General features: G+C 50.5%; 2 protein-coding genes across 9 annotated transcripts in view; both read right to left on the reverse strand.

Moving 5' to 3' along the window:
- LOC125950282 (autophagy-related protein 16-1) overlaps positions 1-23,932 on the reverse strand; it is a 633,733-nt gene that overhangs the window by 341,025 nt on the left and 268,776 nt on the right. The window lies entirely within an intron of this gene.
- Positions 1-23,932, reverse strand: part of LOC125950261 (uncharacterized) — a 92,272-nt gene that overhangs the window by 31,695 nt on the left and 36,645 nt on the right. For all 8 annotated transcript variants that reach the window (XM_049678080.1, XM_049678079.1, XM_049678078.1 and 5 more), the window contains 5 exons: positions 2,944-3,468; positions 2,292-2,825; positions 1,709-2,178; positions 1,287-1,629; positions 997-1,213 (listed from right to left, as the gene is read on the reverse strand). In XM_049678080.1, coding sequence (XP_049534037.1) covers positions 997-1,213; positions 1,287-1,629; positions 1,709-2,178; positions 2,292-2,825; positions 2,944-3,468 — 2,089 coding nt within the window. The remainder of the gene's footprint in view (positions 1-996; positions 1,214-1,286; positions 1,630-1,708; positions 2,179-2,291; positions 2,826-2,943; positions 3,469-23,932) is intronic.

A 23,932-nucleotide genomic window follows, 5' to 3' on the forward strand; every position in this document is an offset into this window, starting at 1 on the left:
GGGGCATTCGATTCCCCGGTCCGGATCTCTTTTCGCTTTTCGTTTGATTTGACGTCACTGGCCGTACTGGAGGGCACTCGAACACACACACACACGGACGTACGCACGCACCGGTGGTCCGGTGGCAGCAGCGCTCAAATTACTAATTAAAAATTTATCCACATCCACGATTGCAACGCGTGCGTGTGTGTGTGTGTGTGGTCTAGTTGGAGAAGTCCGATACTCGTCTTCTTACGATGATACGAGGCACAATGCACACTAAAGGGATAAGGATCCGTGGCCGAACCGACCGACCGACCGACGGGCCAAGCCCTTGTTAATGACTTTTCCTTCGTTCCCTTTCATACCGGTGACGACTCAGGCAGAGCAGTCCATCTTGCGAGTGCACCACCGATACACCTGGCAAGGGCCGGGTGTTAATGAGAAAAAAAAACCTCCCCCCCTAGTGGGGACGGGTTTTTGAAATTGGAAATTGAAGAACTCGCGAATACCCATTCCACTGTGCAAGCGGGCGGCGAAGGTGAATCAAAACCAATCAATCGAATTGATTTCACTCGGTAATCTAACCCACATGTGAGTCTGTTTGTGTGTGTGTTCTTGTGTTGGCACGAATATGGAGGTCGTGTAGAGTCTTCAAGCGACCAACAAAGACCAAGGTAACTCCTCAATCCTTGCGCGCGCGCAAAAAAAAAAACGAGGAACACAACCGTGAGCAAAGAAAATAATGAACTAACAGTAGGTTTTCATTATCTCAAAGCCGTGAGTGCGCTCGTATCGCCTGGAATACTTTCCATTCCTTCCAAGGGGAATAAGGTCACCGGGAACCACCTTTGGGATATCGAATTTCATCGAACGTCGCCGCCGCGGAGTTCAATTCTATTCAAACAAGGGGTTGGGTTCCACACGGTGTGACACCAAACGGCGGCACCACCACCGTGGACCATAATTGAAAGGATGACCCCCCCTGTCCCCTGTGCATTATTGCGTTTTACTTACTTGTAGAGGAGCTTCGGATCCATCATGCTGCTCAGAAGCGTGCTCATGCCGGAGGTGCCCGGTTTGGCGCTGAGATCGAGCGGTTGCTCCCCGGTGGCGCCCACCATCTTGGCGGCCGCCCCGGAAGGACTGATGGACGCCGTCGCCGACACTCCACCGGGCGTCGTGTCCATTGCTGAGGGCGAAAGTTGTTGCTGCAGCTGCGAATACCAGAGTGCTGTGAACGAAGCAAGAAACGAAAGGTTAGGGATGGATCGCGCCGGCCGCCGGAATCGCGAGCGGACACTTACGATTGTAGAGCTGGGCAAGATTTGGCAGAGTGTTGGCGGCCGACGCCGCCGCCGCCGCCGCCACATTAAACTGCGCCGCAAAGTTCTGCAACGAGGACAGATTCTGGGTGGCGCCCGCATCCCGCAGCAGGGCGGCTATCGTTTTGGCATTCGGTGGCAATCCGCCGGCACCGGCACCGGCACTCGGGGCCATCCCTAGCCGGGCACCACTCAGCAGGTTGGCCAACAGTTCCGGTTCGCTGCTTTCACTCGTATCGCTGTCCGATTCGCCGGCGAGTGCCGCGGCCGCCGCCGCCGCCGCAGCAGCAGCAGCAGCTGCAGCATTAGCATTTGTCACCGTAGCCTAAAGATCCGAGGAATCGAACGGTTACCGAGAGAGAACGATCGCGTGACAGCTGCTCCCGTCTGGGGGGTGCACTTACCCGTCGATTCAGTCCGATAATCCGATGATCGGTTTCGGTGCCCGGCACCGGGCCCGTTTCCGGCACCAGTTCGCCGGCCTCGTTGACCGTCAACAGTTTTCCGTCGACACAAAAGTAACACTTTTCCTGCGGTTTCCAGTCGATCGGTGGCGGCGGTGGTGGTGGTGGTGACGTCGCGGCGCTTCCGGACGGTTCGTCCTGCGTCGCATCACCTTTGTTATCGGGGCCACGGTCCTCCTCTTCTTCGTCCTCGTTATCCGTTATCGAACCGTTGCTGCGATGCGCGATCGTGTTGTTGTTGCTGTTGATGGTGTTGTTGTTGTGTGCCGTGCCGGTGTCCGGCACTGGAGGGGTTTTCCCAGTGCGGCCGGTGAGCGACCGGTGAGCGGCCATCGTGGCATCTGTTTCCGTCTGCTGCACGCTCCCGGCAGCAGCTGTCTCGATGATCGCAACGCTTTCTTTGTGACCTTCTATGGGAAGGTATGAACAGAGAGAGAGATCGAAGAGAGAGAGAGAGAGATCGAATCGGTGGTCCAGGAAATCGAGACCGTGCCGTGCCCCCCGAGCGGTGCCAAACCCTTACCCATCGGTTCCTGTTTGACGAGCGTCGAAGTCCGGCCGCAATCGTCACCAGACGTCGCCGCTTCTCGATTGCCCGGACTCCCGGACGGTGTCGATAGACGGCGGCGACGGTACGGCGACGGTGTTGTTGCCGTTTGCCGGGAACCGTCGACACCGGGGACGTCGACGTCCCCGGCGCACTCATCAACCTGGTGTTCCGGTGCGATCGAAGGAGACGCTGGCATCGAGGATCGTGTTGGTGTCGATGACGCCATCACGACGGCCACCGAACCATTATCATTGTGACCGTGACAGTTCATCGTCGTCGCCGTCGCCGTCGTCGTTGATGGTGATCGAGAGACCGAACGACCGGCGTCATCCTTGGCGTGCCGTGGTGAGCTAGCGCCACCCCCGTGGTGCCCCGACGAGGAGGAGTTAGTGTTAGTGTTCGTGTTGAAAGGTGAACTGCAGGGACTGGCGGAAGAGGCCAGCTTGGGGTCACCAGTCGAGGCCCCTAAGTCGAGCTCGCCCTTCGCACAGTGACCATTGCGTACGGCTGGAAGGGAAATAAGGGAGGAAAAAAAAAGCGGAAACGCGTTACTTGCCGCTGTCTGTTGTGTTCCGAGATCGAGATCGCGATCGCGCGTCGTCACGAGCGTCACGGGGCCACCTACCAATGGCCGTCGTCGTCGTCGCCATGTTTGTGTTGACGGGTTGTGTGGCGCTGGCGGCCGGTGCCGTTAGCACCGGAATGGCGACGCTCGTGGCCGCCACGAGGGACTTTTGGTCGATCATTTGGGCGAGCGGTTCTCCGGCGGCGGCGGCGGCGGCGACGGTGGCACCACCAACGTCGCCAGCGGTGAGCGAAAGGGCTGCGGCCGCGGTCGTTGGACCGGTGGCCACGGTGCTCATCAGCTGCCCACCCGCCTGCAGCTGAAGCTGAAGCTGTTGGACAGCGCTGCTGCTGTTGTTGCTGTTGTTGCTGGTAGTGGTGATGGTGTTGGCGACGATGGAGCTCGTTACCGTCGCCGTTGTCGTGGTGTCCCCGCTCAGCAGATCGGTTTCGGTCGTGTTGGTGGTGGTTGTTGTCGTCGTCGTCGTGCTGGTGTCCAGCAGGTTCAACTGTTGTCGCGTTAGCACGTCCTGATAGTGTTTCCATTTCCTTCGTCCCATCAATTCTTCAGCGACACGTTCCAGTCCTAGTATTTGATGGATTGGGAGAGAGAGAGAGAGAGACAAGAGAGAAGGGAGAGGTTTAGTCCACGCTGCGGCCATTACGTCATTTTGGACACATTCACAAGTGTGTTTCTGTGTGTTAGTAGTATATACAGACTGAGGTTAGTAAAGTGTTAGCGCGTTAAACGGGGAATCTCTACATTCTCGCCATCCTCAGTAGCCATAGCCACATCGCCGTCAGTCGGAATGTTAAAGATCGATCCGAAAGTCTTATTCAAGTCCGCAAAGGGTCCTCGACAAGCGTTCGCGCGTTTAATTACAAATTTTGCGTCCTCGCGCCCCGAGTCGGCGGCAGTCTGCCAGACTTTGCTAATCAATAATCATTTACCAATCTAGCAACCAGTGCCTCGCCGGCGTTTTGTCGTCACCCCGCGTGTGTGTGACGTCAGTACTAGACGATCAACACCGATGTTGACGCTTAACGATGGGGTTTGCTCCCCCTCCTGAGGAGGACCCTGACGTCCACCGTAGACGTGGAATTAATGTAACGTATCCGAGTGTGTGTGTGTGTGTTTTTTTTCTTCTTGCTTTTGTTTGTTCCATTTCATGTGCCGCCATCAGCACTAGTTTCACTGTAACCTTCTTCTCCTAGACCAAAAAGGGGATTTTAACTTCATCGCCTACTGAGCTCGCTGCTGGTCTAGGTTGGTCTAGGTCCCGGAGTAATAAGCAAGCAAGCAAAGGGTCCCACGAGTTCGGTTCAAAATCGTCCAATTGAGGCAAAAAGGCAGCAAAGTAGCTGGCAAAAAACACAAACAACCAACCCAACCGAACGAACTGAGGTGCTCGTGTAAGGTACCTCGCCTCGTTTGCGTTGCCCCTTCGTCTTCCTTCGTCCTTCGATTCTCTGTTTTCAAATTTTAATTACTTTCCGTTTCCGTATCCTACACCCCTCTTTCGATTGGCGCACTCCCCCTACTGCTGCTGCTTCTCCTTCTTCGTCGTCGTTTGGTTCTTCTTTTGCTACTACTACTGCTACTGCTGCTTCTTCTTAGCGCAGTTTGACGCCGTGGCCATCAGCACCATGGTAAGTATGGTAAGTAAGGCAATATGCACCATTGGATTGGCCGCACGCAATTTTGACCCATTTAACCCATTCGGTTAAAACAACGGTACCGGGAAGGAGGATAATAATTAAGGAAACTCCTCCCCGCTCCACACACTTCCACGATGCACCGAACCCACGACTCGACGGACTCGACGGAAAGGTCGTTCCAGGTTGAACCGTGGCCCCGCGGGCCGGAATGGATTTTTCGTCATTGGCCCCGGGGGGGTGCGATGGGTTGGTGGGTTGGTGGGGTGGAAATGGGTGGGATTTTTTTTGTCCTACCCCATGGCTCCGTTTTACAAAGTCGGTGCACAGCCTTCCCCTACCCTCACTCCACACACACACACACGCACACACTCCAGGAGGCACTCCAGCAACAACAAATTGTAACATTAGCCCTCCACATGTGTGTGTGCTGGTGCATCGTATATCGCGGGCTACTAGATGGCTGCCGTGGATAGTGCACGCACAAAAAACGCCAAAGAAGAAAAAGTCGAAGAAGCAAACGCACAGTAGGCTAGGGGAACGGGCCCCGGCAACGCGATGGCATCGACGCACGCATACAGGCACTCTCCATCACCACCACCGGCATTAATAGTAGTAGTAGTAGTAGGCCCTGTTTCATCATCCTTGCGTGCGTTCGCGATGCCCAAGTGCGTGCGTGCGTGCGTGTGTGCATGTCATTTACGCGTGGCCACCGTAGCATGGCCACGGGGTGAGGTGAGTGAATGATGGTCCAAAAGCGATGGTTTCACCCTCGCCAAATTCACGGTGCGTACGGGTACGGCCAGCCATCGGACCGGATCGGACTGAACCCGAGGTTCTTCCAAGAAGGAGGAGGAGGAGAAGGACGAAAATCCTAAACAGGCAAGGCAGGAAGAGGACCAGGAGGAGGAGAAGTACGAGGTGGTTCCTCATTTATGCGTAACAAGCACAAAGTGCGTTCGATCCTCCTTCATCCGCCATCTTTCACCCTTTTCCTCCTTCTCCTTCTGCTGCTACTGCTGCTGCCCCGGAACATTGCACTTGGCGTGGCGTGGCGTGGCGTGGCATGGTGCATCCTTGCACTCACTCCACACACACACACACGCATTTACGCACGCATGCACAAGGGCTCGCTGAACGCTGAAATACACGTTCGGCTCGTTTGCCAAATAATTTGCCTTTACATCCTTGCGGCCTCGAGGAACCTCTCGAGGGTTCGCACGCTGCGGCCAAATGTGCTGGCGTGGCATCCGAGGGGTGGTAGTGGTGGTGCTGTCTGTATTGGGCAGCGCCGCAAACCGAACCGAAACTGGACTGGACTGGACTGAACTGGACCGGACGGAACATACATAAGTAATAAATAGAAAATCGATAATGCATTTCATTATTTCAATATTAGTTTGCATTAAGCATTATTATTTCTGGCTCTGGCTCTGGCTTCAGCTAGCCAGCCAGCGGTCAAGATATGGCCACTTGCTTGGTGCCGTCTGTCTTGCCAATGGTGGTTTGGTTATTCCTGGACTACTTTTGCTATTGTGTCTTAGCAACCGGCAAGAAGGGAAAGCATTTCGGATTGTTTGCGTGCAGCTTTTACGATAATAGCTATTGTTCCTTCAGAACAATAAGTGGATGGTTTAAAACAAGCAGTGGTTGTTCTTATGGAATATAGAAGCAACGTTACATCAAACAAACCGAAAAGTAATAAATAAAGAATATAGAATAATAGATAAAGTATGTAAGATAAGGTGTTTAACTTCATTGCAGAGATGCCAAGTAATCGTAGTTGTTGATAACCATCAGATATTGATAACAACAGCAGCAGTACCTTAGCTAAGGAGCTAGCTGTTTAATAGTCAAGGAAAGGATTGCGATTGCGACGAAGACAAAAATCTTGCGACCCAGACCGATCGAATGCATCCCACGAATAACACTTCGTGCGTCGTTACGCACACGATAACGGGCAACGGCAAGGGGGGGGGGGAGGGTGATGCATGTTGCCTCCCTTAAGAGAAACGGGGGGTGTTTGGATGCAACGCCGGGAGCCGAATGTTGTGCCGAGCCAAATGACGCCAGCACGCGCGTATTTCTTCATCTTGTCACGCTCCGACTACGGCACCCGGTTCTCTATTTACCAGTGCAAACCAGTGCCACCCACTCTGGGTGGCCCGAAAACACCCACACGATGCACATTGTGCACACACAGACACACACACACACACACACACACACAGTAGCATCAGTATAAGATGCTTTCTTGTCCTCTTTCTCCTCCGATATGTCTCGAAAGTCCTTCAGTGCATGCAGCAAGGCAAAAAACAGTCAAGCCAAGGATCTCAAGGCCCAAGGTGGACGCAGGCCCAGGACAAGTCAGCACCAGTAGCAGGGAAGCGGAGTGGCCGAGAAAACGGGCAAGCAAGGGGTGAAGCAAGGGGGATTCGATTCTCGAAAATTGCATTTTCTGGCCAAACACAAACCAAGGTGTGCATCCTGATGCAAGGCCTTCTTGGACTTACGATAGAGTGAGAGAGAAAGAGAAAAGGAGCCTCGTTTCATTCTCACCCAAACTACTTGTCTACGCACACGGACACGCACGGCATACTACGATATGTGCATGAGCAAGCACACAAAGAAGACTATCGGCAACGAACGACATATTATCCCCTTTCACACCACACATGCCGCTTCAACGTGTTGTGCGTGCCTTGGACCTAATCCAGGGCGAACGGACGATAAAGACTCCTTCACTTCCTTCACTTCCTGCACTCCTCCTTCTCTTCCTCTTCCTCTTTGAGGCAACTTTCAAATCTTCGATCTTCGAAACCGAAAATTTCCATCTCCTTCATCAAGCCACCCAAACACACACACACACACAAACAGAGGCACACACGTACACGGCTCGACTCGACGGTCCTGGTGTGTGGTGTGCACCTTCCCAAGAATAAGAAGCCGGTTCGGTTCTTCTAATCCCAGAGTCTTGCTGGCTTGCGGGCTCCTTTCAGCTTCCAGGTTGCTCCTCTCGAAAAACCACAAACCAACGAACCAACGAGGCCTACTACGTCCGTCGACGTTCTTCTTCGGACTTCGGACAGCCCCTTCCCCGGAAGATGATGAAGATTAGAAACCGTACCTCCAATGAGGACCACCTCCTCCTCCGGAGGTCCTCCGCTCCCCGAAGAAAGTGCTCCCCATCCGCCGGTCCGGTGTACCGGTAGAGTGGAAAATCAAAGGACTCTAGCCCTGGCCACTGGACGACGACGGGGACGACGACGACCGTATGCACATCCTGCCAAGGCCAAGGCACTGCATCTGAGAAGAACAGGCCACCACCATTACCACCCCCCGGGGGCATCGAGGACCCGGAGTTCGGAGTCTTCTTCTTGTCGTCGTCGTCGTCGTCGTCGTCGTTGTAGGCCGGATCTTCGTCGCCCAATCGAACCGGCCCACACAAGACTCACATACCCACCACCCACCACCCACCACCGAAACCACCTTCTTCCCCCTTTCCACACGTACTACCGGCTGCTGGCGTCGCTGGCGCTTTACAATCTAATTTCGACTCCCCCCGGACTCCGCTCCCTCTCCCGCGCTACATTATTGATGCATCCGAAATGCATCCGAAAATTTCACTCCCTCCACCCCGGTTGACCGCACACACTCACAGAGTATGTACGACACACACACACACACGGACACACACACGGACACACCATCATCATCATCATCAGAAAGTGCAACGTTGGCTTTCCTTTTCGGTTTCGAGAGGTGGCGGTCTCCGTCCATTCGTGTCCGTCCTTCCTGCTCCATAATGTCGGCCATTTGCCCAAGATTGAAACAACGCTGCGTAAGAAGAAATGACCACTGGCCACCGGAAAAGGGGCGCACGGGAGGGGGTGCCAAGACATTCAGCAACCGACGGACGACGGAGAGGTTTTATTCCTGCATTGTTTGCAGCAGTACGAGTGCCCTGTTGGTGGTGCTGGTGTCCTGGGGGGGGCATCGTGGGGTTGTTGCATCGTGAAGAAACCACCCCCTAGACCAGCCCGACCCCTGGAATGGGGCATTATGTGCGTTAAGTCTGTGTGTGGTGGGGTCTTTTGCCGGATAGTCCGGATAGCCGGTCAGAGAAATTCGAAGAAACTCACGACGCACAAAGACATCGATTTCGGTTGCCAGCCAGCCAGCCAGCCAGAGGGTGGTATCGTCGGTCGGTCCGGTGCGTTGCCTGTCTTCTTCTTATCGGACAGACAACGGAGGGAAGCAGGATGGCGGTCATCGAAGGACTCGGCCTGCAAAAGGGGTGCAGGGATGTGCAGAGGACTTCGTCTTCGATAGTGTGTGCGATTGTGTAAATAGCATCGTCGTCGCCATCGTCGCAGTTTGGGGTGGTATTGGGGGGTGGGTAACCGATGCAGGTGGGTGTGTGGAGTGGCCGGTATAACCGGTAGCCGGTGGGCTTATCTACATCGTCCACATTTGGGGTTCGGAATGCAATTTTCGGAAGAGATCAACCAACGAGCCTGAACGGAGAACTGAGAGTCTCTGTCCGTGTGCATGTGTGTGTGTGTGTGTGTGTGTGTGTGCAGGAATGCGCAAATGTGTATTTCCCCCCCGTAGATGTGGATCGTAGTAGCCAAACGACTTTCCGAAGCAGCCGAAAATCCTTATCATAAACATAATAACATGTTTGCTGCAAGCGTGCTGCAAACGTTTTACACACACAGATACACACACACACACACGCACACACGCACACTGAGCTGCATATCCATAAATTATTCGGTAAATTCGAACCCCGAATCCCATCCTCCTCTTTCACCACCTTACAGCCCATCCTCAAGGTGTAGATTGTGTCCGGGAAATGGGATCCTGGCCGATGGAAAGGAAAGGAAAGGAAAGGAAAGGTGTTGGTTTCCGTTTCGACGATTGCGAGCATTGCATCTTGAAGAAAGGTCGGCTAAGGGTAAGGGACGGTGAGCTGAGCTGGCGGTTGTTTGCGGAGTGAGGGAGGGTCAGGTTGCGGTTTCCTTGCCAATCGTCCAGAGGTCACCGGAGTGGGGAGGGGAGGGGGTTATGCACTTCGCCTTCTCTTTCCCTTGTGTGCATTCGTCTCGCTCGATTCGGTTTTCGTTCGATCTCGACGTGTGTTGGTCGCTCCGAAAATGTGATTAGCAATGGGCGGAGTGGTCGAAGTAAAGGGGAGCGGGATGGAGTGGAATGAGACGGAGACTTCCAGCTGGGACGTCCTTGTGTCAACGTCCTGTGTAATCTCCTGCTTGCCCTTACGATGGACGGTCGGGAGGAGTTGCTTCTTTTCGAGCTCCAAGACACAAAGCAGGCTATGCTTCTCTGTATGCGTACATGTGTTAGGCATGTGTGTGCGTGCGTGCGTGCGTGCGTGTAATGGTGTGTTCCTTCGGGGGGAGCTGGCTTCTTGTGACTCGAATGAATTTTGTAAATTTCGGCACCAACCGGAACACCCAAAGGAAATGGACAACCTGACAGGCAGTAGGCCTGCAGCAGTGTAATTGGAATTCGAATTGCACATATGTGTCAGTGGCTGCCGATGAAAGGTTCTCATTTCTTGGTTGCCAACTAAGAAGGAGCCCTTCTTGCGCAAATGAACTTCATAACCACGGGTCACCGGTTTCGGTGAAGCAATAGAAGGAGAAGGAAGAAGGAGAAGTCACAACATTCCTCCTGTTCTGGCTCGCCGTCTCGGCCGAAACCAGCCCCCTCCACATGACGATGGCCGCGTCTTAGGAATTTAAACCTTTCTTCTGTGGAATGTGTTATTGAAGCAGCTCTGGCTGGTGCTGGCGACAATATTTCGTTTGCTAATCGATCCCCGATTGCCAATCGTCTTTTCTTCGTCCATACATAAGATGCATTGGGTTTGGTTTGCAGCAGCAGCAGCAGCAGCAGAGACATTGTTGTGGTACTGCTAACTGGAGGGGAGGGGGGCACAATGCTGCTACAGGATCAAGGGTCAATATTTCCATTAAATTTCATAATCCTTTACAGGAGATACACACTGAGAAGGAATGTAATTTTAAGGGATATCTTAAGAGCTGCTATTTCTACCAATACTCCGATCCATTTGAAATTGTCGAGAGATTAAGATAGAAAAGGTTCCTTCCAAATGCAGTTTACAGATTTTTTCTTCTTTCAAATGCAGAATCTCAGCAGCAAATGGAGATGTATCTCACTTTTTTCTTACCATCATTCAAATTTTGTCTCTTTTTTATGCAAACGTTAATGTGTAATGTGTCAAATTGTTTACGCTTCGTGGGATGCGTGGGTTTGAAATATTAACAGCTGTCAGTCCGATATTCGTTTTTCCTCTTTTTTTTCGACTTTGTCGCAATTATAAAGGTATCCTTATATGGGAAGTTAACACTCACTATGCACACTATGACCATATTGATAAGAAAGCATTTGCAAACAGCTTTTACGCTTCGCTTAAAGATCCGTGGATCATATAATTTTTTTTTACAGAAGCGTTAATAATTTGACATTACATTTTCGGTACGAACGTTGAGTTTCAAATAACTTTAGTTGCATTCTTATGGCCCGGCTTAAGGATACTGTGATAGCAAACTGTTTTACCTGTTTACAGATAAAGTTGTGTTTGTTGAAATATCAACCAAATTATTGGTCTCTAAAATCCCAAAACTAACGAGTGCGTCCGATAAAATGTGCTTTGAAGTAACAATTTTGCAGCTTGTTATCAACCACAACCACAACCACAAAGCGAATGCGCGCCACGTGCCGAAGGCCCTGCTTTGACATTCATAAGGAGAGACACATTCAGCCCCAAACCCCCCGGATGGCAAGGAGAGTAGTACACACCATATTGTATTGAATTTCGAAACACATACGCTGGGCCCTGGGCGCTGGGACGCCACGTACGGGCGGTCCACTCCAAACTTCACTTCTTCCTTACGCACCTGACGCATCGTCCAACCACACGTCTTCCAGTGTCTTATGTCAGTTCAGTTTCCGCAGAGAAAATTGCCGTATGGGAGGTGGGAGGCATTGTTCGGAAGGTGGCGTGTGAGTGATGTGCAAGTTTTAGGCTGTTGTGTGCACACACACACACACACACACACACACACACACACACATCACACATCTGCACATGCACCTCTCTCTCTCTCTCTCTGTCCCGGTTTGGCATTACCGAATGCATTTTAATAGAGTTTCTTCGCCAGCTGCCAGCAGCCGGCCAGTGAGGAGGACATATAAATCGGGGGTGGTGTTGAAGGGCTGGTCCGTCCGTCTTACCCCGTTACCCGGCTTCCCGGGCAGCCTTTCAACCAAAATTCCTTGAACTGGAAACTGGAGTGAGGAGGACGATATCGGTCGATGATTATCGGCTTCGGGAAGATGAGCCATCCGGTAGCCGCAAGACAGGATCACCGGGTACAGTAGTATCCGAGAAAAGGGGAGGTGGATTTGTGTTCAAATAAGAAACCCCCCCCCCCCCCATACCAGGGACCATACCATGGGGCCATACCAGGGACCATCTCTAGGGTTTGAGGCCAGCAGAGACATAAGAACGGCTGAAGGCTTCGGTCGAATAGTTTCTTATTATGCCGGGGAAAGCTCGTCACAAGAGGCCCGGGAATCTGCTTTCTTCAAATCGAACCCTGGTGCTGGTGCTGCTGTTCCAGCAAAACCGAAGGGATCGCAACTTCCAACGCATACATTCCCTGAACCCGAAGCGCCGCCTCTGGTCTGCATCTTGGGCAGCTGTTGGCATCTTGCAAACGGAGCTCGTATGTCGGTTGCTAGGTTGCTTGGCTGCTTGGATGGAAGTGCGTAAGGAAGGCCCAAAGACGAGCCCAAGGCCCGGGGACGCCAAGATATAATTTAAGACTGGATGTGGATACTGGCCACTACTGGCCACTGGCCGTCCGGGTACCCACCTTCTCTCTGGCAGCCATTGAAAGGGTATCGGAAGACATGCATAGTTTACAAGGAGCAATTAGATTTGCACCGGGGCTCCGATGGGCCAAGTCGGTAGTCCGAATTTGCTATCCCGGACCAGGTAAGGTCAGTGTATGCATTTATGTGTGTCCTATGTGCTGCTGTTGCTGCTGCTCTGTCTTTGGTTAGGTGAGATGTCTTTTTAAAATCGAAATTAATGAAATTTCCAACAAGCTGCAGTGCTGCTGGTATTGGTTAGCAAACGTCTTCTTAATTGAAGACGATGCAGACGTGTCTTGTGAGATTTTCCTTGTTCCAAGATGCTCCACTTTGCAGCCATCCCGGACACGGACAGTGCACCATTTCTGTACGATAAGGTTTTTGGAGAACCTCCTCAACCCCGATCACAGGGTTGCTAGCTCGAGACGTCCGTTTAGTCAGGAGGAGACGGAGGTGACCTGAGAACGGACCGGAGTGGTACCGGTCGGTGTGTACGGTTTGATGTGGTTGGTTTCTGTAATAAATACCGATCATAACACACACACACACACGCACACACCCTCGATCATCAATCAATTCATGACGATCCAAGTAGGTGTAGCTTCTTATTGATTCGTATAGAACCTCTTCTTGGAGCTGCGTCATTCCGGTTCCTTATCTACCCTTAAGATCATCTGAAGGTTGAAGGCACTATTCTTTAGATTTCGTTGCCCATCATGCACACACACACACACACTCAGTCGCACGCACATGCATCTCAATAAATCTACATTATCTCCCAGGACGGGCTGTGGTGCCTGTTCACCAACGAGAAACTTCGGTTACCACAACCGGACAGCCTCCTTCGATCCAGGCTCCTAGTATCCTTTAATTTCTATTTACCCTGAACTCAACCAGCCAGTCAGGTCTAGGTAGGCCTTTGCATGTGTGTGTGTGTTGTGGGGAAATTTCAAGAAAATAGAAATGCCAGGGCCTATAGGACTCGAGATGGCCGGGTCCGGTTCTTGGATCCCGGGTTCGGGAAGAAACCAGAAGAAGCTTCTTCAAAATATTATGCCTCAGACTATCGACCAAAGATGCTCTTCTTCCATTCCAATTAGGTTGTATCTATAACGATGCATCTGCTCGGTTGCCATAGGATAACGGTGTGTCCCTTCACTCCTATGCGTGTGTGTGTGTGTGTATTGCATTCTGAAAATCATCGTCGATAAGGCTCTTCCTGCCCTCGTTTCCCCCTTACCGCAACACTTTCGGACAGTTTTCGCACAGCAAGTGCGGCCAAAGCCAAGAAAGTCGTAAGGCGCCACCAGCCACCACACAGTCAGGACTCCGCAACCTACGAGTGTGTTCCTCACCTCTCCCCTATCCCAGTGTCAGGTGCAGATACAAAGGACGAAGTGCACTAAGGACTGCTGTACCTTTTGCCTCGATGCGCCTTAGTCTCAGCATCAAAAAACCACTCACCAGCAGACCGACCGGCACAGATGCATATAAGATGGGAAATGGGACCGGCTTAAGAATTCATTTCGTATGTGTTGTGCACGTGCGTGTGGCCTGTCTGTGTGTGTGTGGTGTGTGGTTGAGGCTATAACCATGGTGCAATCGAAGCAACCGAACGTCCGAAGACCGAAAGATTAGCTCGAGAAAGATCCTCAAATTTCGCCCCGAACATCTTACACAAGACTGACCTTTCCCTTCCCCTGACCGGACCACACCGTAGGCCGAAGACGCCTCTCATGCATACCGTATCGGTCAAATTTTATGTGCTTCTGGCCTCTAGAGCTCTTGCTCTCTCTCTCTCTCTTTCTCTATTGCACTCTGTTCAGCCACAGGTAATACCTAAGGTCCTGCCGCGATAGGAGGTAGAGGAAAAGGGAAGTGACCGTAAGAGTGCGTCAGTCGGCCCCCCCCACCTTGGCCAGATGAACCAAGATACGGACGTACGCACGTACGCACCCCACACGTATTGACCACCGGTGCATCGTCTCTGCTGCTCTGCAGGAGGAGCAGCAGCAGCAGCATCTAGCATCTGGAGAGTCAGCAGTTGAGTCTTCGACCTCGCTCTCCTCATCGTCGTCCTCATCGTCGTCATTCTTCCCGGGATTCTGCATCCCGTAGGAAATCGAATCCTTAATAATTTTCTTAAACTATGCCGTTGGATCATCTTCGTTCCGGCATTCCTCTTCTGCACAACGAGATCCCGACAGCAGCATCGGGGGGAGGTCTTTTGTTTGGCTGGATTCCGGGTCCTTCCTGGGGCTGGGGCTGGGGCTGGGGCTGGCCAGATTTCACCTCCAACTAACCAAGGTTCAAGGTGTTGTGTTGCTTCCTGCTCCTGAACGGATTATGACTCCGGTGCAGGTGCAGCAGCAGCAGGTTCTGTTCTGGTCGTACGGCAACCAAATAGATTCACCTTCTAGTGGGGCGTGATTTTGGCCACCGGGAGCAGTGGGTAAGCGGAAGCGATGGGGGAGACAAAAAAGGGGGTTTAAGATGAAAAAGATGGCTTCGGTGCAATAATCTTTTATCTTCGGGCGCTTTTCCTTCTTTCTTCCCCAAAAAAAGGCGATGCATGTACTATACTGTACATGATGCACTCGATGCTACCCTTATGCCACCGAATCCGGATCCTGGGTGTTGCATTTCGGGGTGAACCGTTACAGAGGGGGAAGCCTCCCTTGTCCTTATCGATGCATTTAAGATTCATCGATCGAGCGAGCGAGCGAGCGAGGGAGCAAGAATCAAAAAGAAGTGCACCCGACACTCTCGGTCGAAGATACTTTCGCCGGATGCCACCTCCGCAAGCGTCTTGCGTCGTCTTACCTCCGGTACATAGTTTCGCATGAGACGCACGAAAGCGTGTTATATACTCTGTTGGTCTCTTTAGCAAGCTTTAGCCAGTAGCCAAACTTACTGTCCCTTCCCCTTCGCTTTTGGTATTAATTAATCTTCTATCTAAGCACATTTAATAAATTCGGAATCGATCCGGAGGTTTTTAATTAAATCCCAAAGTTATTCCAATACCTTCCAAATAGGGGTGAGAAAAGTTAAGCAAATACAAAAGCGTAGATAAACCAAATCCGAATTAAACTGACGTGACGCGGCGCTCGGTTTCATCGGAGGGACATGGTATCGATTTTTTTTCGTTGTTGTTGTTCGCTTTTCTCGAATGGTCGAAAGGGGAAGAGTAAAGTGAGGGTAAAGAGTGCACACGGTGCAGGGTGCACCCACTCCTGCTTCGGATTGAATACAAAGGTGCCAATGGCAGGACAGAGCAGCAGCAGTAGAACCACGAGCTGGGTTATGGGTTCGCGTTTTTCCCTCCCTTCGCGTTCGGTCGAGTTTTTCCTGCATTTTTTATTTTCGGTTTTCCATTCCATCTATTGCCCCGGGGCCAGGGACGTGGGAAGGAGGGCCAGGTAATCCCCGAATGCAGACGCCTCTCACCACCCTTCACCCAAACTCTTCCCTCTTCCGTCGCTTCCTCAACAATGGCACTAAGTTGCTTAGTTTTACACCCTTTTTACCACAGTGTCGTAGGTCGCTTATTTGAACGGAGGGAGTAGTGCTCCGTATTAGGTGTTAGTGGTAGTGGCATTTGCCTTAGATGTGGCAGTAGGTGGCGATGACGCCGCCGACGCCGCAGCCGAATGTCGACCAAAATACCAGCGAACCGAACGTCGATCGATAGAAAAATAGAGGCGCGAATGGCGGAACATGGAATGGTGGTTAGCTGCTCGTGGCCCGCTCGTGTCCTCTGTCTGGTCGATCCGGGTGTGCATTAGTTATTTAGAGTTTTATTTTTCAAACCATACGAGATAATTTTGCGATGCGAAACATATTGCGTGGTGGTTTGTTTTTGCCAACGCGATGCTACATAACATGTAAATCATTTTTATACTACTTCGATATCATAAGTCAGTGTACATGTTTCTTATTTATTAACTGGAATGAGCATTAAGCTCCCCCTAAACGGCGCCAATTGTTTGTCAAATTAAACAGGGTTCTAGTGTACGTTTGCCAACCAATTTGCTCGATAGTAGCCGCAACTAACAACAAATCGAGAACGACAAAAATTTCGTTTGCTGTATGAGCCTTGTTTGCGCGATATAGTGGGCGCAACAAATGTTTGCCGTAAAGTCTTAGTAGGCTGCGACCTTTCAAATGGTAGTGAGCAAAGATTTTTTTCTCAAAACTGAGTCTTTGAACTCTGCCGGTTGTAAACGAAAAGAACGTATGGAGAGTTTCTTTTTCTTTTATTGGTCACTCTCCTTTAATCATTTATTCTATCACAACCCAACAGTTTTACCTTGGGATTTGCCTTTGCGATCTGAACAAGAGTAGACATTTAAAATTGTTTGACCATCTCGTTGTTTGGCGAACAATTTGCCCATGTATGGTGGTCTTTAAATCTGTTGTTGCTAACGAGTAGCCAAGAACTGATCTGTTGTGACTACTTGATTGAAGAAGTACCCGTCATTCGAATGCTAAAGAACGTTTCCTACCATTTTCTTTTACAAACACTCGGCATTATATCGACATTTGAACTAAAAACAATCAATCAACATCAATCGATACACAATATAATGAAAAAACCCAGAATAACCAAAAACGAAACAAGAGTGCTAGTAGCATTACAGCTTAGAACAAACGAACTCAATGGAATGCGTGAAAAACACATGGTGTGGTGGTGACTGACGGGAACATGGCTAGAGCGCGACACACACACACACACGGCGCGATGCAGGCACCCCTGGTGCCTGAGTATCGGCACAGGCAATCCACCGCCAGTCGCCAGATCCAGCGGGACGGGGCTGATAAAAAAAGAAAGGTATTTTAAAATCCCCGGGATTCTGCATCGATGAGGCATAAATATTTCACTCTGTCATTTATATCAATTTTGCATGAATGTTTTTACAAATAATGATAGGATAATAAAAGTGTGCGCGCCTCGCGCTGCACTGCATTTAAGAAAGAGAGAGAGGGCAGCAGTAGCAGCAGCAGAGAGAGAGAGAGAGAGAGAGAGAGAGAAAAGAGCGGTGGATAAAAACATAACGTTAGCTGCTCAAGCGTGAACACACGTAAATCGTCCTCGTGGTTGGGGCGCGGTGCCGTGTGGCCATATCCATATGTGCAGCATATATGATGCCTGCATTTATGTGTGTGTGTGTGTGTGAAGTTGCGGGTTTCCGGCTCTTACTCCTTCTACTCTTCCTCCTCTCCGTTCCTCCGGTTGCAGTGCAGTGGATGAATGAGGACATCTTTTCGTCTGCGTTTGAAAAATATCCCTTTTTCGAGACAGACCACCCGGCGTCTCCATCCATGGTGGAAGCAACCCCCTCCCGTAGTGGTGCTGATGAAGCACCAGACCACCTCCTGGGCTGTTGCCCTCCGACACCTCCGGCCCAAAAGAGGGCCCTAAGGGTGGCTCATTTTTAATTTACGAAAAGCTGAAATTCGTTTTTGGATTCTGAAATTCAATTTGTTGCGTGGTGCGGGACGGGACGGGACGAGAGGGGCGACCGTTGAGGGGCGTTGATTATCCCTCGAACATACTGGAGGGACACGCGGTGGTGGTGGTGCTGATGGCTGGACGATGGTCATAATTATGCTTCTCCACCGCGCCGCGCACACACCCATCCGTCCTCATCATCCCCAAACCCAATAACCACTCCCCTGGTACTCCCGGGTGTGCAAATATGTACTGGTGCGTATTGGTTTCGTGATTTGGTTCGAGCCCGAGTGTAAGGGAGGGTAAGGTGTAGAACGGAAAAAAATAAATACAACCCAACACAGCGATAAAAAAAGGCCCATCGATCGCCAAAGGCACACCAACATACATGCATACATACGTACACACATACATCTGCCCCCTATCCCGCCTCGAACCGAGCTAATGCACGCTGCACATGCACATGTCGGTGGCGTTGGTGGCGTCGGTGGCTAGCCTGACAACCGTCGACCAAAGGAAAGGAGGTGGCGGGGGTATGTGCGAACCGAGGGTGGTGTCCCTCCCCCCCCGTCATCACAGAACGGAAATGGCGGCAGTAATGGCTGTCGAATTATGTGAGTCGTGAACGGGTGAACCAAAAAAAACGAAACGAAACGAAACGAAGCGAATAAAAAAGAGAAAAAAAAGCGCTGGCAACATACGACAGAGCTAATGGTAGTGCATCGGAAGGGTGGAAAAAAAGTCCTACACTTTTGGAGGCCCCAAACACACATACACACATACACACACACACACATGTGCTCTCTCACACCCACCCAAAAAGGGTGGCGCTCATGTATGAAAATGCCTACCCCCGGCCTCACTATTTCCATCACTCTTCTCTCCACTCCGTTCCTTTCGTTCGTTCGTTCGTTCGCTTTTTAATGACACCCTCCTGTTTTTGGTTTTCTCATTCTCTCTCTCTCTCTCTCTCTCTCTCTCTCTCTCTCTCTCTCTCTCTCTCTCTCTCTGTGTTATGTATGTGTGTGGTTTTTTTCCCCCCCGCATCGTTTGCCGCTTCTATGATGCAGTTAGCTTTGACAACGTTGATGGGTTCGCAGCACACGTGTACCCGGTTGGATGAGCGGATAAGCGAGTCACAAACATCATCGCCGCCACGTTGGCTAGAATCAGCGCAACCAAAGCAACCGGGGCGTTGCGAGGAAGGAAGGAAAAAAAAGATGGCTGCAGGACATCGGAGGAAATCGATTTCGAATATGGGTTTTTTTTTTGTGTAAAAATCCAAACAACAACCTGAAAAACATGGAAAAGAGAACAAACCTTCTAATAGACAACAACGGGCATTAGGTGTATTGTGTAAACATATTATCGGGACCATTCACCACCAAATTGCAGCACCGCTCGGTGGTGCTTCCGCGGTTCTAACATTGCATTACGTAGCGCACTAGCGCTCAGTAAAAGGGCTCAAGGAAAACCCGTGGAAGTAAGGATGCACCTTCAACCTACACGAAATGTAGTGGCGTGGTCGTTACCGGCGCGATCCCTCCCCCCAAACCCTGACGTCATGCTTGGTGTGTGTGTGCTGGGGGTTTGGGTTATTTGATTAGCAGTCAACGTAACCACAACCTTGCCTAACATTTGCATGCACAGCGGTAATGGGCCAAGAAAAGGGTGCGCCCAGGACAGTTCGGACCAGAGGACGCATTCGATGGGGAATGCGACAAGAGAACCGCGGCCACACTGGGGGGGGGGCTTGGTTTGGCGGTTATGGAGGCGCATGGTTTTTTTTCCTTTAATTTTTCTCTTATTTCATTATTTTTCGAGGCAAAAGTTTTCGACGATTTAGTCTAAACGGTTTAGTCTAAACGTACGGCTCGTCCGTCCTTATATATGTTTAAAAAAACGGTTTAGTTTAATACGTCAAAAGGTTGTGTGGTTCAAAGCCAGTAGTAAAAAGGTAAGTATAAAATTGAAAGAATGCAAAAAACAGGAAATCATCGAATTCTATGAAAATATTGATAAGCCAACGCTAAAGGAAAGGAAAATCTTTTCTTCCATCTGACTATGTGTGAGTGAGAACCCACGTGGTGCATACAAATGCAGGAAGTGATGAAAATGGTCTGCCATCCAGTCCTCCGTCGCTTGGCTCAATTCTTATTCAACATTTGCACGACGCAACGACGACGGTCTACGACTCGGGCGTCCGTGACGTCCATTGCAGGAGTGCTGGCGGCCTGCAGCTTATTGTCGCTTATTTTAAAGTGGCATTTTCTGGCATTATTAACACACCTTTGCTTGGTGCTGGTGCTGCGGCCATTTTTTGCAGAGTCAAGGAGAGCAAAGTAGCCTCAGGAATAGTCTCGGAATTAGCCGCATTACACATTTTCCAATGGCTACTTCGTTGAAATCAAGAAAATTATCGTCGAGAAAATTTTATCATTTACATTCTAACGATGCATTCGAACAAATATAAGGACGAAGCGCAGAAAGTAAATCAATTCCACCAATTCTTCTCTGCTCCTCCAACAGCGTCTCTCGATATGCAATCAATTGCCAGCACTCATAATCCTGCATTCCAGCACAAAAACTCGAAACCATCTCGAGCCGTTTGAAACAAAGAAGCTCCCGGTTAAGCTAGCTGGACAAAGAGACAAGAAGCAACCAACCAAAAGGGCAGACGGCAGTGGCGATATGACGCGTGAATCAACATTCGCCACCACCCTCCCGGGGGGAGGGGTGGTTTGGTCTCGTGTCACGTCGCGGGCGCATCCAATTCACGAAAATAGAGACGCGATCGGGCGAGCAAAGGCGCGAGCAATCGAGCGACAACAATGGACCAAATGGCCATCAATCTAGGAGGAGGAGGAGGAAGCGAAGGTCGACTTTGTGGCGCGAATGGGCCTTTGTCCATCTCGGTAGTCGGACTGCTCCTCCAATAAAGCCGCTAACCGCCGACCATGATGATGAGCGAAAACGCGAATTGAGGAAAAAAGGTTGTTTGCGAAACGGACATTTTACTTTTCTAAAATGCCTTCCTTATGCCGCCCGGATAAATAATCCAAAATGGTGCAATGCTATGGTATGTGTACGTGTATGTATGTGTGTGTGTTGGTGGGTTGGATTATATTCTTTTTTTCTTCCTTTTTTCCATTTCATCAACCCTCGCGTTCCCTCCTTCCTTCCCCCGTTCCGTTCTCGCTTCCGTTCATTTCTCGCTTTTGCACGCATTAAAAAATCAATATTCAACCCCTTATTTGGTCAGCATCAGGTTCTGTTCTGGTGTGCTGGGTGGTGTTTTCCCCCGTGGGGGTAGTACCACCACCACCGCCACTGCCACACGTTTGCACCACTCGGACTCGGACCGTTTTTCCCTTTTTTTCTCATTTTTTTGCTGTTGTTGTTGCTGCCGCTCATTTTATGTACTCTCGTCCCCGGGTTGTTTTCCGACTGCGTGATGGCGCTGTCCATTGCTGGCTGGCATGCTGGTTGTCCATGTTGTGCTTCAAAAATCAACATAATTTATTCATTTCCCATCAGGTTTTTTTTCTCTCTCCCCCCACCGGTCACTCCCTAACCCTCCGAGAGCTACATCCCCATTCTCCCGATTGAATCCATCACCGGATCCCGGGCGCGGATTGCGATTGGTGTGTGAGTCGCTGACCCGTCGCTGTGGCATCCACATTCCACTACCAGTGGTAATGCGTCGTTGCTGCAGCTTCCGAATCCTGGAATGATGTTTCTGGTGGGGGGGTTGGAAAAAAAATGCACCACCAGATCGATCTCGACAATGCTGCAATCATTTCGTAGAGCCCTCGCGGGTTAACAACTGCAGAATAAACTTTTATTTTACAAAACCATCATCAAACCTCTCGGTTATAAATTTGAAAAAGAACCTTTTGCTAATAAAACAAATGCCATCTCGAAAGCAACCCCGGTTAGAAGTGAATTTCCCATCACGTCACCGTCCGTTACGTTTCCGGGGAGCACCGGGAGAAGATCCCTAGCAAGCTGTGACCATTATGGAATTTACAAAATCCACGCAGCCTACCAACCATCATCGCTTCATGGCGTGCTTGATTTTGTTGGCGAGTTTTGTGCCTTGTTTTTTATTCTCTCCTGGCTCACGGCAGGAGTGGCAAAAGGTGGCAAAATATTAAATACAAAAAACCTCCAAAAAAACGAAACCCACGACGATTTGTCTGGCAGTCGGTCGCACCGCGAGCGCCGACCTAGTGAGGTTTTGTTGGGCGTTTTGCAGTTCGCCCTTTTTACGCAAGGTCGAGGACGCCATTTGTTTTTTCGTTTTTTAAAAAAACCGGAACGCCGGCGAATGCGCGATTTTTACTGCGCGGCCCCTGCGGGATTAATGCTTGCTACATCCACGGGGTGGTTTGGGGATGGGGGGGATGCCGTTTGGTCAACGGTTGCGCCTGCTGGCGGTCGTAAGCGACGAACCAAATTGATTATTTGCGACTCGCACCCGTAGTCGTGGTGCGGTCAGTCTGTGTGCTCTGCACCGTGTGTGTGTGTGCGTGTTGTTGCACACACGCACATAAAAGACCGTATGTATGTGGTGCCATTTGGTAATGCATTATAGAAAAATTATACCGATAATGTGTTTTAATGCCGGAACACGGGGACCGAAATGTACAAAATGGAGAGCAAGAAAAAAAAAAGCAGGAGGGAAAAACCTGAACAAACAAATGTGGCAGTCGCAGGATGAGGAACATATTTATATAAAATGCCGACCACATACACACACACACACACAGGCGCACATACGGGGTGCCCCCAACAGCCGGTGCCATCGTTGGCCTTGCCCGGGTATCAAAAATCGACAAAATGTTAAATAATCCAATGCATATCCACACACACACACCACACTGATGCGTGTTCCAGCAGCCGTCGACAGCGGAGTGTTGTGCATATAAAAATGAGTCCGTTCGTGGTAGTTTCGTTTTTCGTTTTTATTTTTCCACCACGCCACCCACTCCTACCCCCAATCAACCTCCGGCATAGACTTTTTGGTGGGGCGTTGGACATATGGGGGAGTGGTTGCCGCCCGACAAAAAGGGAAAAAAAAACCATGGATGCATTTTTGCCTGCACCAAATCCCCAGCGCTGGCGGCACGAGCACGAAAACCATTACAATGACGCCTCGCACGCACGCACACATCTGCATCCTCATTAAGCCATCATCATCATCATCATCAGCATCAGCATCATCATCACCATCAGCGCACACAGTTTGGGCCTCGGTCATCGGACTATCGAACGAGATGAAAGAATTCGCAACGACATGAGCATGAGCGGGGAGAGGATGGTGAAAACTGAAAATTCGCTTTAAATCCAGACGCCTGGACTGTCCTTGAGAAGTCCCAAGAAGAAGAAGTAGAATACAGAAATCTGAAGAAAAAAATCCGGAAAAGCAGACGGCTTGCAAGAACGAGCGATTTGTGAAAAATGAATTTTTAATCGAAGATGATATTATCGCTGCGCGTCGCCTCTCTGGACATTATTCATCACCGGTTCCACGGATGCGCAGGAAGAGGAGTAAGGGCATGTATCCTTTGAAAGGCGAAAGGACGATGAGACGAAGAGAAATAGAAGCGCGTATTGATTGCCACAACGAAGGGATAGGCAACGGCCGATACGAGATGCAGCATTTTGCTTTTTGGGGGCGACACACGAGATAGGAGGATGCATGCGTGCACGCACACGTGTCCGTGCGTCACTATCTGTTTGTGTTTGTAAAAGTATTTTATTTTCCAGCAGGATATACAACGTACCGTAGCAGCGGAACAGAATGCAGCGCAGAGCAGAAGGGGAGAGAAAATAATACAACAAAAAAACGCCCCCTCTATCATATCCAGAGCGGCCATCGCCAACCCAGGATCGCAGTCTGGGCTCCCCCTGGGTGGTCCGGTGGTTGAGTCGAATGAGGTGCCGAGAGAGAGAAAAAAAAGCAAATGGTACATACATGCGCCATTGCAACATGTGCATTTTTCGGTAC

Source organism: Anopheles darlingi, chromosome 2 (assembly GCF_943734745.1).
Source record: "Anopheles darlingi chromosome 2, idAnoDarlMG_H_01, whole genome shotgun sequence".
Classification (NCBI taxonomy): domain Eukaryota; kingdom Metazoa; phylum Arthropoda; class Insecta; order Diptera; family Culicidae; genus Anopheles; species Anopheles darlingi.